The sequence below is a fragment of the Zeugodacus cucurbitae genome, chromosome 6, assembly GCF_028554725.1.
Source record: "Zeugodacus cucurbitae isolate PBARC_wt_2022May chromosome 6, idZeuCucr1.2, whole genome shotgun sequence".
Classification (NCBI taxonomy): domain Eukaryota; kingdom Metazoa; phylum Arthropoda; class Insecta; order Diptera; family Tephritidae; genus Zeugodacus; species Zeugodacus cucurbitae.
The window spans coordinates 12,525,623-12,543,191 of NC_071671.1; the positions used below are offsets into that span (position 1 = coordinate 12,525,623).

A 17,569-nucleotide genomic window follows, 5' to 3' on the forward strand; every position below is an offset into this window, starting at 1 on the left:
CTTCATAGCCATACAAAGATTTTAGTTCATCGATGCACTCTTGTCGCGATAATCCACGTCGAAAGTTGTGAAAAATGATCGCACGAAAATGTTCACGAGTTCATTCCATTTTTTGGCCGAGATGAATTTTTTAATTCCCTGTAAATAAAACAATTCACGATTAAATGACAAAACGTTCTGAGTGATGTTATGCTAAAAAATGTCAAACTTTCCAATGGAAATGTCAGATTGCACCTGTCAACACTTAGTGTTGCCTAGGCCAGAAATATATATAGCAGCCCTCGTATTGGTTAATATGTGAGATATCTTAGCAAAATTAAGTGATTTTTGGATATAGTGTTTATTGGATATAGTGTACCTTGCTGGTGAAAATTAATGAAATCGGTTCAGGAATTACCTCAGCCCTCATATCTATATATGACGATTTTCGTTATTCTATTAAACTTTATGCCGAATTTATGGGTAAATTTGTGTGTTATCTTAATAAAATTGCGAGAGTATTAAATTCACGTTCTGTAAAGAATGTATTTCATGTGCTTCGTTCAACTTATGATCAAAATAATTGACCTACTGTGCGTACTGTTCGTAACACCATCACCCATCGTGAGACCCAGCATTCATTATTGAATAATAATCGACCGAATAGTGTGCGTCCAGCAAGCAGTGAAGAAAATATCGAGCCTTTACCGCCATTTTAGCGTAAGCGACAAAAACCAAACTTTACAGGAGAAGGTTTTTTTTAAATACTTTTAACCATTAATGTGGTAGTAATTTAAAATTTCTCATACATTAATGCTTTTCAGACATTTACATATATAATTGAAAAAAAAAATTTAAATTACTACCACATTAATGGTTAAAAGTATTTAAAAAAAACCTTCTCCTGTAAAGTTTGGTTTTTGTCGCTTACGCTAAAATGGCGGTAAAGGCTCGATATAGCAGTCGTAGCTGAGGGTGTACACGAAGACCGTGGAGAGTCGATTCGGCGACGTTCGCAGCTACTCGGACTGACGTATGGAACGACTTGGCGCATTTTACGTGAAGATCTTAAATTGAAAGCGTACAAAACACAGATTGTGCAAGAACTGAAGCCACTCGACTTTCCAATCGACATCGCTTTATCGCTTTATGGACTCTTCAAAAGTTCCAAGAATATCCGACGTTTTCGAGGCAAATTCTTTTCAGTTATGAGATCCATTTCTGGCTCAATGGGTATGTAAAAAACCAAAATTACCGCATTTGGGACGAAGAGCAATCTGAAGAGATTCAAGAATTGCCATTTAATCCAGAAAAAAACAACGGTTTGGTGTGGTTTGTGCGCCGGTGGAATTATCGGTCCATATTTCTTCATATTTCCAAAATGATAACCAACTATTTGAAGCTAGTGATCTCGGCGATATTTGGTTTCATCAAGACGGCGCCATTTCCCACACATCGCATTAATTAATGGATTTATTGAGAGAACACTTCAGATAATTTCACGTTTTGGGCGGGTCGATTGGCCACCAAGAACGTGTTAAACTTTTTTCCTGTAGGGATATGCAAAGTCCAAGGACTATGCACACAATTCCGCTGTGATTCAGGCCTTGAAGCAAAACATCAGCGTGTCATTCGCCAGTTACCAGTGCTGGAACGTGTCATCGAAAGTAGGTCTCAACGGATGAACCAACTGAGACATAGTGTTCTTTCGAATGATAATAAAAATGTCCGATTAAATTTGAATTTTCTGTGTTTTTTCTTTAAAAAGTAAGGAAACCTCGAAAAGGATCAAACTTCATATACTAGAGAAGTAGAACCTATGCATGCACCGAGAAAACGTATTAGCGAAATTTCATTAATCTTCTAATACTGATGGAAGGCGTCTCTTTCTTTTATATGAAAAATATTATACTCAAGTTATTATATTCAGTTGAGACTAACCCATCGCATCCTCTGTTACCTGTCACCTGTTTGCAGTAATTCGCAATTACCTGCTCAGTCTAAAGTAGTACTTCATGAAGAAACTTATTCGACGTTTTATTTTAAAAGCGATACTTCTTGCAGTGTCTCCACGGGTTACAAGGCGTAGTTGCCTTCAACTTTGAGCGTGTTATGAATATCAACAGGGTCGTGAGAGCCATATTATTTGGTCTTGGTCTTATTCGCGTTCATGACTGATGGTGCTGTCCGAGATGGCAATATCTTATTGTGTGTGTTTTCGAAAATTTTAATCGCAGTAATTAACTGATCGGTGATAGATTTAGCAAGAGTAAAGCAGTACTCATGCTCTTAAAAACTGTAATGTGATATTTAAAACTAGGATTATAGGATAAACGATATTTATTGTGAGATATCTTTATTTTTGTGTGGTCAATAGTACTATCATATAGCCGAAATATGCTTCTACATACCAAATCCACTTATAATATGCATTCCCTTGCAAAACAACTGATCTGTCACCTTGACACTAATGCAATAAACTTATTTCAATAGAATTAAGCATTAAAAAGTAAAACTCTTTGATTATCACTTTTTCTATTTTCCCTCACTTTTTTGCCTTGGTTACACTTTGAATTTGGCAGCATGTCAGTACAAGTTAAATGAAAAAAAAAAAGTAAAACGCAAAGTCAGACATTAAAAACATTGAAATCTCCACAATAACCACACGTTTCACTTACAAATACTACGGCCAGGTCTCTGTAGGTGTGTGTGTGAGAGCAGAAAATTACATTATGACTACATGTTAACAAGGCTATGCATACACATGCATATATGTATGCATGTATTTAGGGGCAATAAAGTGAAAAAAGCGTGCTACGTAATGCCGAAAGCCAAACGAAAACTGTCAACAAAAAGAAAATGTGTCAAAGCAGACAAGCAGGCATACGCACACATATACAGCCAACACATATAGAATTGAAGGCATAAATGAGTTGTAAGCGCACTTCTGCCACCACTTTCTCCGCACTTTTTTCGCATAGGATTTTTGTGGTGCTCCACCAACAACTGACATGCACTTCGGCAGCCAACTATGTCGCTTTGTGGGTGGTGAGTGCTTCGGTGGTTGTAAAAAGTAGTACAAAATAGTTTTTAGAAATTTATACAATTTGAAAGTCCCACTTATACTTTTGCGTGCGTGTTTTTATCACTCGCACATTACCGGCAACCTTGTGCCTTGTACCTTGCACTTTGCGCACAAAAACGAGTCAAACACATGCATGTAAATTGAATAAAATCACACACGACTACCACACACACACACCTACATACATGTATATATGTATATGTCTATAAATAGTTGGTAAGCATATGAATTGCGACTGCCGCCAGAGGATGTGCGTTGGCAGCGCCGCACACCGGGTGGCATTGAAATGGCTGACAATATCGTCAGCATCGTGCGGTCGAAATAAGAATTTGCATAACTTCACAAGTTCCACATACGCCCTGGCGTGCTGTCAACCAACCAACCGACCGTGCGAACAAGCAAACAAGATCATAGACGACAATTTGTTGGGCAAAAAGCGAAGTGTAAAAAAAAATAAACCAAAGCGTACTTAATTTAAAGCCAGTGGCAGAGCGAATGACAGACTGTGCGTCGAATTGATACTGCATAAATTTTGTTTATCTACTTGTAAACACACACACACACACATGCATACATACATTTCTATATACATATAATCGTAAGTACCCATGTGAGCGCCTGTGTTGCATGCACACTTTGTCATATACATAAATGCCGGGTTGCTTGTGGTAATCCTTGCGGCGGCATAAATGCATGTGTGAGTAGCCGCAAGCAAAAAATACACTCGTATGCATAATAATTTAGTGAAATATGTGTTTTGAGCGTGGACGTTCATAGAAGCTGCCAAAGTGACAGCCAACCAGACAGCTAAGCAAATACTAAGCAAAAGCAGACAAGCAGACAAAGTCGTTGCCAGCTTAGGGAGTACGGGAGAGCCAGTATGCTTGACATTTACATATTCAAGTTTTTATTGTTATTTTATTATTATTATTATTATAGTTATTCTGTTTTTTAACGTCATCTCCATTTGTGGTTGCGTTGTGAAATGCTCAGCAAAAGTTTTCACAAACATACTGTGGTAAATATTTGTGGATTAGAAAGTTGTCGGGTGATGGAGTAGATATAGATTTTTAAATAGCACAATAATAATTGATATAAAAACAAGTGAGGAAGTGTTAAGTGCGGATGCAACCAAACATTTTATACTCTCGCAATTTATTGCTATATTTTTATTAAGATAACACATAATTTGATCCATATATTCGGCAGAAAGTCCAATAGAATTACGAAAATCGTCATACATAGTATATAGGCTGAAATAATTCCTGAACCGATTTCACTCATTTCCACTACCAACATACATTATATCTAAGATTAATTTAATTTGGCTCAGATATTTCACATATTAACCGATATATGCGGAGTAAAGCCCACCGTATTTTCGAAAAGCCTACATATAGTTATGTAGATGGGAGCTAAGGGAAGTTATGATCCGTTTTTAATAATTTTTTAAGAAGAAAACGATTTCCACTGTATTCAAATAAGAAATCTGAGAGATTTACTGATATTTTCGGTGACCACCTTACCTTAGCCACCAAGTTCTTCATGTTCAATATCCGGGGCCTTGAAAAGTTATAGTCCGATTTCGGCTGATTCCTTTATGTATATAATATTAAGTGAAGGAATGAGATGGAATTCAAAATTGAGTTATATGGACGGTGTGTTATATGTGTTATTATATACCGAATTTCATTGAAATTAGTCGAGTAGTTCCTGAGATATGGTTTTGGACCCATAAGTGGGTGACGCCACGCCCATTTTCCATTTCGTAAAAATCTGAGTGCAACTTCTTTCTGCCATTTCTCTTGTAAAATTTAGTGTTTCTGATGTTTTCCGTTAGTGAGTTAGCGCACTTTTAGTAATTTTCAACCTAACCTTTGTATGGGAGGTGAGCGTGGTTATTATCCGTTTTCAACTATTTCCATGGTGTATGGTGAGGTACGTAAGAGAACCGACTGTAGAAAGTTTGGTTTATATAGCTTTATTGGTTTACGAGATATATACAAAAAAACCTATTTGTGTACGGGACCTGCCCACTTCCCCAAAAAAATTACATCCAATTTTACTTCCAGAACTTTATTTATGGCTTAGTTATGACACTGTATAGGTTTTAGGTTTCCGCCATTTTGTGGGCGTGGCAGTGGACCAATTTTGCCCATTGCAACCTCCTCAGGGTGCCAAGGAACATATGTTCCAAGTTTCATTAAGATATCTTAATTTTTACTCAAGTTATCGCTTGCACGGACAGATTTTAACACTACTCGTCATTCATTTTGATATACATAACCCTATATCTAAGTCTTTTATTTCTGGGTGTCACAAACAACCGTTATATGAACAAAACTATTATACTCTCTTTAGCAACTTTGTTGCGGGAGTAAAAACAAAAAATTAGGTATTAATAAATAATTTGTTCGTCTTCAAAGGAATAAATCCTTACATAGTATTATTTATTTTTTACTACTGCAAGAGAATATAATCGATTTGTCCACCCAAAAGTTGTTTGTAGCACCTAAAATTAATCGTGATAAGTATATCCCTATAATATAGATAAGATAAATGATCTGTTGTGCCCTCCCCTGTATCTAAAACAACTCCTAATACTATGACTGATCCTAATGTAGAGCTCGTGGTAAGAAAGTCGATGCGCTCGCCGCTTGAAACACAAGATATTGCTTCTGCTCCTCTGAAGGGCTGCACACCCTGGCAATAGATGTACCGAAGTTCCAGCCTCAATGTCACAGAAAAGCGCGGTTCTCAGATGATGCCCAAATTTTTTTCTAAGTTTACAGTGACCTGTATAAAGTCCCACTAATATCCCCGGGAGCCTTTTGTCTTGGCGAAAACTGACCGCTCGCTGGCAGTACACTTCTCTTTCCGGCCTCTTCTATTTACAGAACATCTCCTCGATTGTGTGAAGTCCTACTGCTAGGAAAGGTTCAGTACCCAGTAATCTAATTGCCGCTACCGAACGAGCTAGTGCGCCAGTTAGTTCATTATCTAATATGCCTTTGTGTCCCGGTACCAAAATTAGGTGTACAAGAATCCTCATAGATATACTTTTGGGTCTGCAAATACCCTCTTGGGGCAAGAGGGACTGTACATCACTGTCACTGTCACTTATTATAACAATGGATTCACTACAGTAGTAGGGCTGGAGATTTAATTCCACACACTGGTCTATTGCATTAACCGCAACTTGGAATATGCTCGGAAACCTGTGCATATATATCATAATGATGATGTGAATTGATTTCCAGATGTATATCTGTAATGGAGTTGATAGACGAAAGATGATAGTCGAAGCCGCATTATAACCATTTATAATTTCTATATAACTCAATTTAAAATAGCATCTGAAGTTAATGAAATAAACCTGTGCAGAACTAGTGCCCAAAAACAAAAAAAAATAATCGAAATTGGACTATAACTTATCAAGCCTCGAGAATCTGAATAGGAAGATCTCACAGCCTATAGCTATCTAATCGGAAGTATGAAATCTCCTAATTTAATGATTCTTTCATATCTTATTTAATTTATTTTTTTAATTTATTTTATTTTAACATATCACACACTTACATATATTCAAATGAGTATTATATATAAGTGTATTATATACCTCATAATTTCGCTTGCACAAATACTTGAAATCCCACAGCAAACCGCACAATCAGCGGTATTTTTAGCAGCAGAAAAAGAAAACTCTGCTTTCACACACCCATACACACACTTTTATCTATTTAAATACAAACACGTGTACATGCATAGCGTCATAAACATCTGATGGATACGTTTTAATTAAAGCCACTGGTTGTTGCCGCAAAGTTGCCGTTACTCTATATGCTGTTGTTGACACCGCTTAATGAAGCAAACAAGCAAAGGAACTCATCATAGCAAACCGCAACCACAAATATTATGAATGATCCCGCTGCTCCTACGCACACACAGCGGTAGAAAAGTTTAAGCAAATACTACGCATATATGAGATTAATAAATATTTCAAGAAACATAAATAAAAGCTCCTTTATAGGCTTTAATATTCGATAGGTTGAAGTAGGCTTACGATTATTCGTTTATTATCGTGATGTAATCGAGACGGATGGAACTTATATTGCAAGTGAAGAATACTCTGGTTCGGAAGGAAGATTTTTAAGTTTCTTAGATGAAGTTAAAACTGAAGTTTTCGTCAGAACCTGGATCGTATAATGTTACGTATACGCAATGTATAATTCAATTCAAATACTCTTCAAATACAATTTATACACTAATTCATGAGCCTAGGTCGTAACCTTTGACCTTGGTCCAACTGGTGGTGAATAATACACAAATTGAAATATTGAAATCAGCGTTATATCAAGGAAATACCTGATAAGTTAAGAAAGAGGACAGGTCTTAAGGCTCCACAGTAATCTATACTAATATTATAAAGCTGAAGAGTTTGTTTGTTTGTATGTTTGAACGCGCTAATCTCCGAAACTACTGGTTCGAATTGAATAATTCTTTTTGTTTTGGATAGTCCATTTATCGAGGAAGGCTATAGGCTATATAGCATCACGCTGCGACCAATAGCGATAGAGCGAAGAAACAGTGGTAAATGTGTAAAAAACGGGGGAAAATTATTTATCTTTGAGGGCTTCCGTTCCTTGCGCTACCAAAGAGGTTCAAGATACACAAAAGTTATGTATGAAAGAATTATTTCTCTTTTAATGATCTAAAAAGTCCATGAGTAACGTTTTTGTGATAACTAATATATGTTACTATATATGATGATTTTCGTTATTCTATTGGACTTTATGCCGAATATATGGGTCAAATTGTGTGATATCTTAATAAAACTATAGCAATAAATTGCGAGAGTATAAAATGTTCTGTTGCACCCAAACTTAGCCTTTCCTTATTTGTTTTAGTATTGAAATATACGTGGAAGTACAGGGAAAAAGTAAACAAATATTGAAAATTTGCTAGAAAGATAATAATAAAAGAATTATATTTAAGTTGACAACAACGGCGGAACAGATAATATTGATTTTGGCACCAATACGATCTCAAAATGGAATTGTGTTGGCTCTCGCATCTACTGAAATTGCTTCAACGTTACTAGAAGTTGGAAGAACGGCACCTTCGGCACTGAAGCTTCCGTTAAACATTCAAATCAATGTAACACCTGTTTGCAAGGCAAGCTATGGCAAAAGTGTTGAAGAATTGTAAACTGATAGTATGAGATAAGTGCAATTCTCTAGACAGAACAATGACAGATCTGTGGAATAATAATCGTCGCTTTGGTTGCGCAATGATACCGTTAGCTGGCGATTTTCGACAAATACTTCCTGTTATTCCAAAATCAACAGCGGCGGATGAATTGAATGTCTCAAGTGAGATTTGTGTGTTGCATTTCTAAATTTGTTGGATTTGCTTGACATGCCGCCGAATCATTTACATCTTAAAGTTGGATTCGTCATTATTATGTAATTATGTCGAAACTGTGTAATTGAACCCTGATTGTGACGCAGCTATCGAATAATGTGATAGTTGCAAGAATTTTGAAATGGACTTACAAGGGGCAGAATGCTTGATTCCACCAATTCCTCTGAGTTCCAACGATTTGCCATTTCAGTTCAAACGTATTAGTTTCCACTGAAACTTGCATTTGCGATGTCAATCAACAGGTCACACAGACAGTCGCTGGAAATGTGTGGCATAAATCTGGAAATGCCATGTTTTTCATACGATCAGCTATATGTGGAGTGTTCACGAGTTGAAAAACCATCTTCTCTGTATATTTACGCTCCCGAACGGAAAAAAAAATGTTGTTTTGCTGCGTTACATTGAAAAAAAAATGTAGAAAAATCGCAAATAAATGCTTTTCAATACAATCTAAATTCAACTTTCTTTCCTTTTCAAAACAAATAATTTCACGCAGGGCAAAGCCTGTGGGGTCAGCTAGTATCAAATATTACGTTGGCAAATATCTCCCTTCCGCTTGTTTGCTCTTTAATCAATGCTTTATATTATAAAATGTGTTAAAGTGATCGGATTTAGTTCGAATATGCGCCGTTTCGTTCGATAATCTGTTTCCAATTAGACGGCAACTTCATAATACCTCCCTCGTAGAAGCCTTCCTCCTTATTTGCGCAGAACTCGGACAGCCACTTTTCACAAGCCTCTTTTGAGTTCAATTTTACACAACCAAGGGCGTTCGCCATGGACAGGAACAGATGGTAATCACTTGGGGCTATGTCCCGAAGCTTCTAACGAGTCATCAAGTGTATGGTCTGGCGTTGTAATTGTGTAACACTACACCCTTCCTATTGGCCAATTCTGGACGCTTCTGGTCGATCGCCTGCTTCAAGCGCTCCTGTTGTTCGCAGAAGATGGTAGAATTTAACGCCTAGCCATATGGGAGCAGCTCATAGTGCATGGTTCCCTTCCAATCCCACCAATCCCGGCTTGGCCACTGTTCACCGGCCGTTTTCGCTTTATATTGTCGTACATGATTCATTTTTCATCGTCAGTCACCATCCGCTTCAAAAATGGGTCGAGTTCGCTCCATTTCATCAGCACATCGCAGGCGTTGATTCGGACCAAAAGTTTTTTTTTGCGTCAAATCATGCGGCACCCAAATATAAAGTGTATTCAGCCTTCTGCAGATGGTTAAAAATGGTTTGGTAACTAACTCCCATCTCCTGGGCGATGTCTTGAGATTCCACATGCTGGCTTATTCATGGTGTCGTTTTCACCCGCTCTGATTCGTCGAAACCATTCCTTCGCAGTTCGAAGTGATAGAGTACCAACCCCCAAAACACCATTTTGTCTTTAACAAAGAAAAACTTTAAAATAGCGTGAATTTCGGCGTTAGTGAACTCGATGTTTACACGTCTATAACTGTTGAACGCAATATCCAAACTAATCATGCATAGCGTCGTCTTTTAGGTTACGTCAAGACCTTTCAAAGATGTATTGTATTTCTAGATACGAGCTCTATATAAGTCAACCCTCATTCTAGCTGCCTATAGAATCACCACTGTATGTAAATTCAGTTTTCTGTTTTGGTATATTTTTACAAAGAAAAAATCAATTGCCACTTCAAATCCGAATATTTATTTTTCGTATTTAAAGTTGATTTCTTTTATGAGTTTTTTCGCTGTAGACTAACTTATCGTATAATTTATTAGCTCATTTGAGATGGCGACAAAATTGAAAGGTCCAAACACAACAACCAACTTGAGAGCACAATCTACATCCAAGCACAAAACTACACGTTCCTCAACGAGTTTCGGCGCAACCACCACACGATCCATCAACTCAACTTCGAGCAGCATCAGCTCCTGCAGTAGCCGACGCAGTTACGACCAAAGTAAAGGAAGTAAGGCCACTAGAAGTTGCACCAACACGTATAACCAGGGTGGATTCGGCGGACAACGGTTTAGCACACAAGCCGCGGTCAACGGACGCACATCACTCTTTCGTTCGTTCATCACGACGGGACCGCGCGTACGACAAACAAAGCCGCAATCCAATGACTTCGCCTACGATCTGTCTAAGGATGAGTCGAAATTTATGGGCGTATTTAAGGGTCCCATGAAAACGGTGCCAGCCAACGAGCGTGAGCTCCTGAAGAGTGGTCAGCGTGGTGCCTATTTAGCGTTGCGTTATGAGCATTCACCTGATCGCAAGTACAATTATCCGGAGGCGACTAGCTGGCGCATTGGCTGGTTCCACAACCAAATGACGCGTCAAGGTGTCGCTATTTGACGGTTTGGGATCAGTGAGGAATGTGGAGGAGACTAAAGTTTTGTGAATGTGTGCTGAAATGTTTCTTCAAATTCAGGTCGATGGGCCTGCTAGTGTTTCAAAATCAATCCTTCGATGAACTGAGCCGAATGGTTATTTGTTTTTGTAACCGTCGATGAATTGGCGTTGTAATGCTGCTCAGCTCATCGACCTAAATTGTCAAGGTTTTGTGAGTTACGTTCTTTTCATACTAAATTCATAATTTACATGTCACCAAACCAATAAATTAGACAAAATTAAATGTAAAAATCCAAATAAGCTGAATTGAACTTTTGTGTAGAACAAGCGAGCGACGAAAGCCGAGGGGCCAACTACATATTACTGAATCATCATCCAGTTTAATTAGTTCAGTTTAGATGACCAATCCTAGGTGCTTGTTTTTGTGGAACCGGGTAAATTTTATGGAGGACGAAGAGCTCTTACGGTTTATCTATGCCATTCTTCGTTTAAAAAGTTCGGTGACAGCCTTCTAATTCCCCTTGAGACCAACCCTTGAAGCGATAAACGCTTGACTACAGTTGTTTTACCCCTACGAAGATTTATAATATCTTCACTGAATAAAACTGGCAAGTCCAAAATATATTAATGTATTTTGCTCGTAAAGCAAAAATGTACAAATTGTATAAGTAAAACCACGTTGAGAAATAATATCTGATTATTTTGTATAAAAGTTGGAATATTCTTAAATCTTTTCTAGGAATATTCTTAAATCCTTTCTACATTTATGCTTTTGGCTTTTTATTCTTTCTTTCCTTCCAATTCGGCTTGAATTTCGGCAAACGTTTTCCCCTTCGTCTCCAGTACGCAAAAAAATATATAAACTCCACCCACAGCGGAAATAATGGCGAAAATCGCGAAGCAAGCACCACCACCAATAGAGCCATTTAAAATTGGAAATACTTGAGTGACGATGAAAGCGCAGCCCCAGTTAGTTGTGGCCGATATCGAACCGGCAATACCCTTGACATCCTCGGTAAAGACCTCAGCCATGAACACCCACGGCACGGGACCGAAACCGACGGAAAACATTAAGATGTATATGCAAATACTCAGTAGAGGCAGCCAACCCAAGCTTTCTACCGATTTTTCATCCTTCTCCTTCAAGAAGAAATACACCGACAAGCATGAAATTGAGATCACTTGAAAAACGGATGATAGTAATAGGAGCGGTATGCGACCATATCTGTCAATAATGAACAAGGAAACAACTGTTGCCACCACCAACATCACGCCTATAATTATTGTGCTAAATCGAGGCTCCAAATCGCCGGCTGTAGACTTAAAAATTTCTGTCGAGTAGAAAATTACTGCATTAATGCCCGAAAATTGTTGTAATACCATCAGTGATATGGACAGGCCCAGAGCTTTGAGTGTGACTTTGCGACACAGCGCTTTACCCAAATTCACCTTATTCTCCTTGAGTTTTGCATTGTCTGCCTTCATTTCATTGAATTCGGCGCTGAAATCGAAGTCTTTGCCACGTAACCATTCCATTGATTTTTGTGCTGCTTCCAAGCGATCCTTGGCTATTAAGAAAATCGGTGAATCTGGGCAAAATATAAATACCACGGCGAAAATGATTGGCGGTATGCTACATATGATATTGAAAATGAAAGCTTTTGTGAAACCACCGAAGGCGAATGCATAGAGAACGCCATTGGTTATAAGTAACTGGAAGAAACTGCCGACAATGCCGCGCACCTCCTTCTGTGAGATCGCCGTACAATACATTGGTGCGCAAACACAGAAGGCACCACCTGCCATGCCGGTCAAAAAGCGCGCTACGTATATCATTATTTTATTTTGCGCAAAAATCATCAGTCCCCAACCGATCTCGAAGAGTATAACCATGAGCATCATTGTCCATTTCGGTCCAATTAATGTTATGAGCACACCGATGGGGAAGCAAACAAAAGCGGCACCCAAAGTCATTAAAGAGCCAGTCCAGGCGTATTCATTCGTCGTGAATGTTATTCCATAATCATTCTCGCTGGTAAATTCTTCTTGCACCGGTGCGGACCAACCGATGGCTGCGCCACAGGCCAGAGCACCACCAGCAGAAGCCAAGCCCGCAAAGTATTGACGATAGACTTTTGCCATTTATTCTTGAATTTACACCAAAAAAAATATATTTTTTATGCTTAATTAAATGGACGTTTAGCTTTTATGTAGAATGATAAGTATGTAAAATTGCAGTTTTTGAAAATGTTCAAAGAAATTATTTTTTCCAAAGTGACTGTTGAATTAGTATAGGAGCTAAAGCAGGTTCCCTTCTGGTTGCTGCCAAACCAGGAGATCCAATAAACAATCTTTAGAATGCAACTAGACAAAACAATAAGCCGATATCCAGATGCTCATCTGCCTGGTGCAGGACCAATGCAGTGAAAGCTGAGCAGTTCGCAACACACGACAATAGGGTTGTACCTAAAGCGCTTTCCGAAAACGTATTCAGTATGATTGTCAGCTTTTTAAAGTAATGATCAGTCTTTGTCATTTCCCATGGCAATGCAAATGTGCTGAGATCTGCTTAAGACCGGAAAACCGGAACATCACAAGTGAACGATCCACGTTAAATGCCGTGATGCTGAGTTGGATTTGAGACCTGCTGGAGTGAAGTGAACTCACCTACTATCACCAATGCTCTACATTCTTTATACAGCAGACCTTCCAGGGATCAACTCTAACTCCACCATGGCGGCAACCTACACTGATGATACTGCACTGCTGTCATCAAGCGGCAACCCTACTACTGCTTCCAGAAAACTACAGATGCAATTGAATGTTCTATAAGCGTGGCTCGCCAAATGAAACATTGCCATCGATACCGGAAAGTCCATACAAGAGCCTTATATCCTCAGACACAAGATTTGCCCTCAAGTGTCTTTACAGGTGCAAAGTATCTGGGGATTATAATCGATAAGAGGCACTCTTGGAAATATCACATAAAAACAAAAGGAACATATTACTAATTTATAAGATAATACTTAGGCCGTACCGCCGTTGAAGAGGTCATTGGCGATCACCATCAGTGCCGAAATCACTAGTACGCCGACGAGTGTCGCGCCGCAACTCTAAAAAAGAACGCAGCTTACAGCGCCATCCTGCGTACGCGAGCTGGCGAACAGAAACATGACCCTTTTTCGGAAGCATGGAAATAGAATCAGAGCCCACAGTCGTAAATGTACAATGTTGTTGTACATCCACCTGACCATAATGAGGTTCAAATAGCAACAACAAAGCCGCGGGTTCGACCGAGCTATTCAAACACGGCGCCGAGGATCTGACAGTGGACAAGTATCAACTTCTCCGCCAAATATGGAAGAACCCGTGCCCATCAACTGGAATCGAAGTGTGTTCTGCCCTATCCACAAGAAAGGTGATTCCACAATCTGCGCTAACTACCGCGCGATCAGTCTGCTGAATACTGTAGCAGATTAAACTCTTAATTATCCAGATTGAACCCCGACATACAGAATAGAGAGAACATTTTCAAATTGATTGAGTAAATCCACAAATAAGAAATCAAATTTTATTATTTTGTTTAAAAGTTTGGATATTCTTAAATCCTTTATGCCTTTGGCTTTTTATTCTTTCTTTCCTTCCAATTCGGCTTGAATTTCGGCAAACGTTTTTCCTTTCGTCTCTAGTACGCAGAAATATATGTAAACTCCACCCACAGCGGAAATAATGGCGAAAATCGCGAAGCAAGCACCACCACCAATAGAGCTATTTAAAATTGGGAATACTTGAGTGACGATGAAAGCGCATCCCCAGTTAGTCGTGGCCGATATCGAACCGGCAATACCCTTGACATCCTCGGTAAAGACCTCAGCCATGAACACCCATGGCACGGGACCGAAACCGACGGAAAACATTAAGATGTATATGCAAATACTAAGTAGAGGCAGCCAACCCAAATTTTCTATCGATTTTTCATCCTTCTCCTTCATAAAGAAATACACCGACAAGCATGAAATGGAGATCACTTGAAAAACGGATGATAGTAATAAGAGCGGTATGCGACCATATCTGTCGATAATGAACAAGGAAACAATTGTTGCCACCACCAACATCACGCCTATAATCATTGTGCTAAATCGTGGCTCCAAATCGCCGGCTGTAGACTTAAAAATGTCGGAGGAGTAGAAGAGTACTGCATTAATGCCCGAAAATTGTTGTAGTATCATCAGAGATATGGACAGGCCCAGAGCTTTGAGTGTGACTTTGCGACACAGCGCTTTACCCAAATTCACCTTATTCTCCTTGAGTTTTGCATTGTCTGCCTTCATTTCATTGAATTCGGCGCTGAAATCGAAATCTTTGCCACGCAACCATTCCATTGATTTTTGTGCTGCTTCCACGCGATCCTTGGCTATTAAGAAAATCGGTGAATCTGGGCAAAATATAAATACCACGGCGAAAATGATTGGCGGTATGCTACATATGATATTGAAAATGAAAGCTTTTGTGAAACCACCGAAAACGAATGCAAACAGAATGCCATTGGTTATGAGTAACTGAAAGAAGCTGCCGACAATGCCGCGCACCTCCTTTTGTGAGATCGCCGTACAATACATTGGTGCGCAAATGCAGAAGGAACCGCCTGCCATGCCGGTCAAAACACGTGCTGCAAATATCATTATTTTATTTTGCGCAAATATCATCAATGCCCAACCGATCTCGAAGAGTATAACCATAAGGAGCATAGTCCATTTCGGTCCAATTAATGTTATGAGCACTCCGATGGGGAAGCAAACAAAAGCGGCACCCAAAGTCATTAAAGAGCCAGTCCAGGCGTATTCATTCGTCGTGAATGTTATTCCATAATCATTCTCGCTGGTATATTCTTCTTGCACTGGCGAGGACCAACCGATGACCGCGCCACAAGCGAGTGCACCACCAGCCGCAGCCAAGCCCGCAAAATACTGACGATAGACTTTGGCCATTTTGTCGCGTATTTATAATTTTGCGTATATATAATACAAAATATATATGTTTTTTGTATGCTAAATTATATGGACGTTTGTGTTTTACGTAGTAATGTTATTTATGTAGAATTGCAGTTTTTGAAAATGTTCAAAGAAATTATTTTTTCCAAACTGACTGATGAATGAATAATAAGTTGGCATATCTTTCCGTTTAACCCAACAGAAAACGGTTGAAGTATTTTAGACATGACGTCAGAGTAGGTTATGTTAGGTTATGTGGTCGTCAGAGTAATAGAACGCTAATACCATATAAATACAGTCCCTACAAAAGCAGGGGAGGCTTTATAGCCGATTACTATGAAAGTTAGACAGTCGCAATCTTGAGCTTTCAGCTCGTTAAGTTCAATAGCCGCCAGTACAAAGTTTCGTAAATAACGGTACCGTTAATTTACACTGACAAATTTTGGCAATATTAACCGTTCCGCGGAAGTAATTATTGCGACCGTAGGTTCTACTTGAAGGATTCTACCGAGTTAAATTAAAATTAATTAATTAATTGAATGGAGTTGTTGACATGTGTTCAAAATTTAACGACTACCTCTTTAAACTTTCTTGATTCTTCTTTGCGAGGAGTCTTGCACATATGGGTGTTACTCTTTGACTGTCTGTACTCCATATATATACGCGATAATGACCAAAGTGCAGAGCCGCAGCAAGATCAACAAGTCGCTTGCCGGTAGCACTTGGAGAAAGGACAAATAAACGTTGCTGGCCACTTACAAGACCTCGAACCGACTCCCTGTATCATCAAGAAGTCACTCCTACAATACGTCGACGACATAACGCAATACGCCGATCAGACTGTAGATGCGGACAGCGTTAAAGAAAAATGTATTCACCGTTCGGACCGGATTTTTGGATATCCTCGGTCTAAATATAACTAAAATTTCCCTATTATTTTATATAGTTGGCAATGCCGCACCATAAAATAACCCAAAATAGTGTACAATAAACAGCTGATCACTGAAATTTTAACAAATTTTTATTGCTTTGTAGTTTTTGGTGAAATTTTTGCTCGCGCGTTAATTTAGATTAAAAAGAAGTGCAAAAATGGGTGGCTGGCAACTGGAAGTTTTTAAAATGACGCTTTACATGTCCTTTCCTGTGGCCATGTTTCACATCTTCAATCAACCGGCTTATTTCGAGGAATGGGTGACGAAGACCAGGCGTGAACTCTATCCACCAGAAAGTTTAGGTCACCGGGAAGAGATACAAAAAGCCATCAGAGATGTGCGGGAAAAACGAGATAAAGAAATGCTAAAGGCATTAGAGGATATAGAGAAACGTGAAAAATAAATATCACATTTTAATAGTTACCATAATTGAAGTGTGCTATACTCTAATATTATATAAGGTTATGCTTGTTTTTTGTTTTAAGTTGCATTGTTTATCTGTAATAAACATTAAATATTTGTTTTTAGAAAATAATTAAAACAATTTTTTATCATTTCAATTCATATTTTTATTATTCTGCGGAAATAATTTTAACAACGTTCCAAGTAAATGAATTATCGTCACTTATACGTGCCGGCATGTAAGATTTACTCAAAAAATCCCATTACCCAACATTTAACACAGACCTTACACAAATTTTGGGAGTTTTAACTGCAGCATACGTCTCACTATGCATATTTTAATTTCATATTTATAAATCTTAAGACTATTTTTTACATTTTTACTTAATTCAACTTAAATATGCATAGAACATTTTGATAAATAACAGAAG

At 38.6% G+C, this 17,569-nt stretch overlaps 4 protein-coding genes across 4 annotated transcripts; 2 read left to right on the top strand and 2 right to left on the bottom strand.

The window, feature by feature from the left end:
- The first annotated feature begins 9,952 nt into the window (after positions 1-9,952).
- Positions 9,953-11,113, top strand: LOC105218461 (uncharacterized). Its single transcript, XM_011194059.3, has 2 exons — positions 9,953-10,087; positions 10,237-11,113. Exon 2 carries the CDS (start codon positions 10,247-10,249, stop codon positions 10,814-10,816), a length of 570 nt encoding a protein of 189 aa, XP_011192361.2. The 5' UTR covers positions 9,953-10,087; positions 10,237-10,246; the 3' UTR covers positions 10,817-11,113.
- A 313-nt stretch (positions 11,114-11,426) lies between these two features.
- LOC105218462 (facilitated trehalose transporter Tret1-2 homolog) lies at positions 11,427-13,073 on the bottom strand. Its single transcript, XM_011194060.3, has one exon. The coding sequence runs from the start codon at positions 12,953-12,955 to the stop codon at positions 11,594-11,596; it is 1,362 nt and encodes a 453-aa protein (XP_011192362.2). The 5' UTR covers positions 12,956-13,073; the 3' UTR covers positions 11,427-11,593.
- Positions 13,074-14,353: 1,280 nt separating this feature from the next.
- On the bottom strand, positions 14,354-15,976 carry LOC114804734 (facilitated trehalose transporter Tret1-2 homolog). Its single transcript, XM_054234023.1, has one exon. It carries the CDS (start codon positions 15,799-15,801, stop codon positions 14,440-14,442), a length of 1,362 nt encoding a protein of 453 aa, XP_054089998.1. The 5' UTR covers positions 15,802-15,976; the 3' UTR covers positions 14,354-14,439.
- Positions 15,977-16,772: 796 nt separating this feature from the next.
- LOC105218463 (protein PET100 homolog, mitochondrial) lies at positions 16,773-17,296 on the top strand. The gene has a single exon (XM_011194062.3). It carries the CDS (start codon positions 16,894-16,896, stop codon positions 17,137-17,139), a length of 246 nt encoding a protein of 81 aa, XP_011192364.1. The 5' UTR covers positions 16,773-16,893; the 3' UTR covers positions 17,140-17,296.
- Positions 17,297-17,569: the final 273 nt, after the last annotated feature.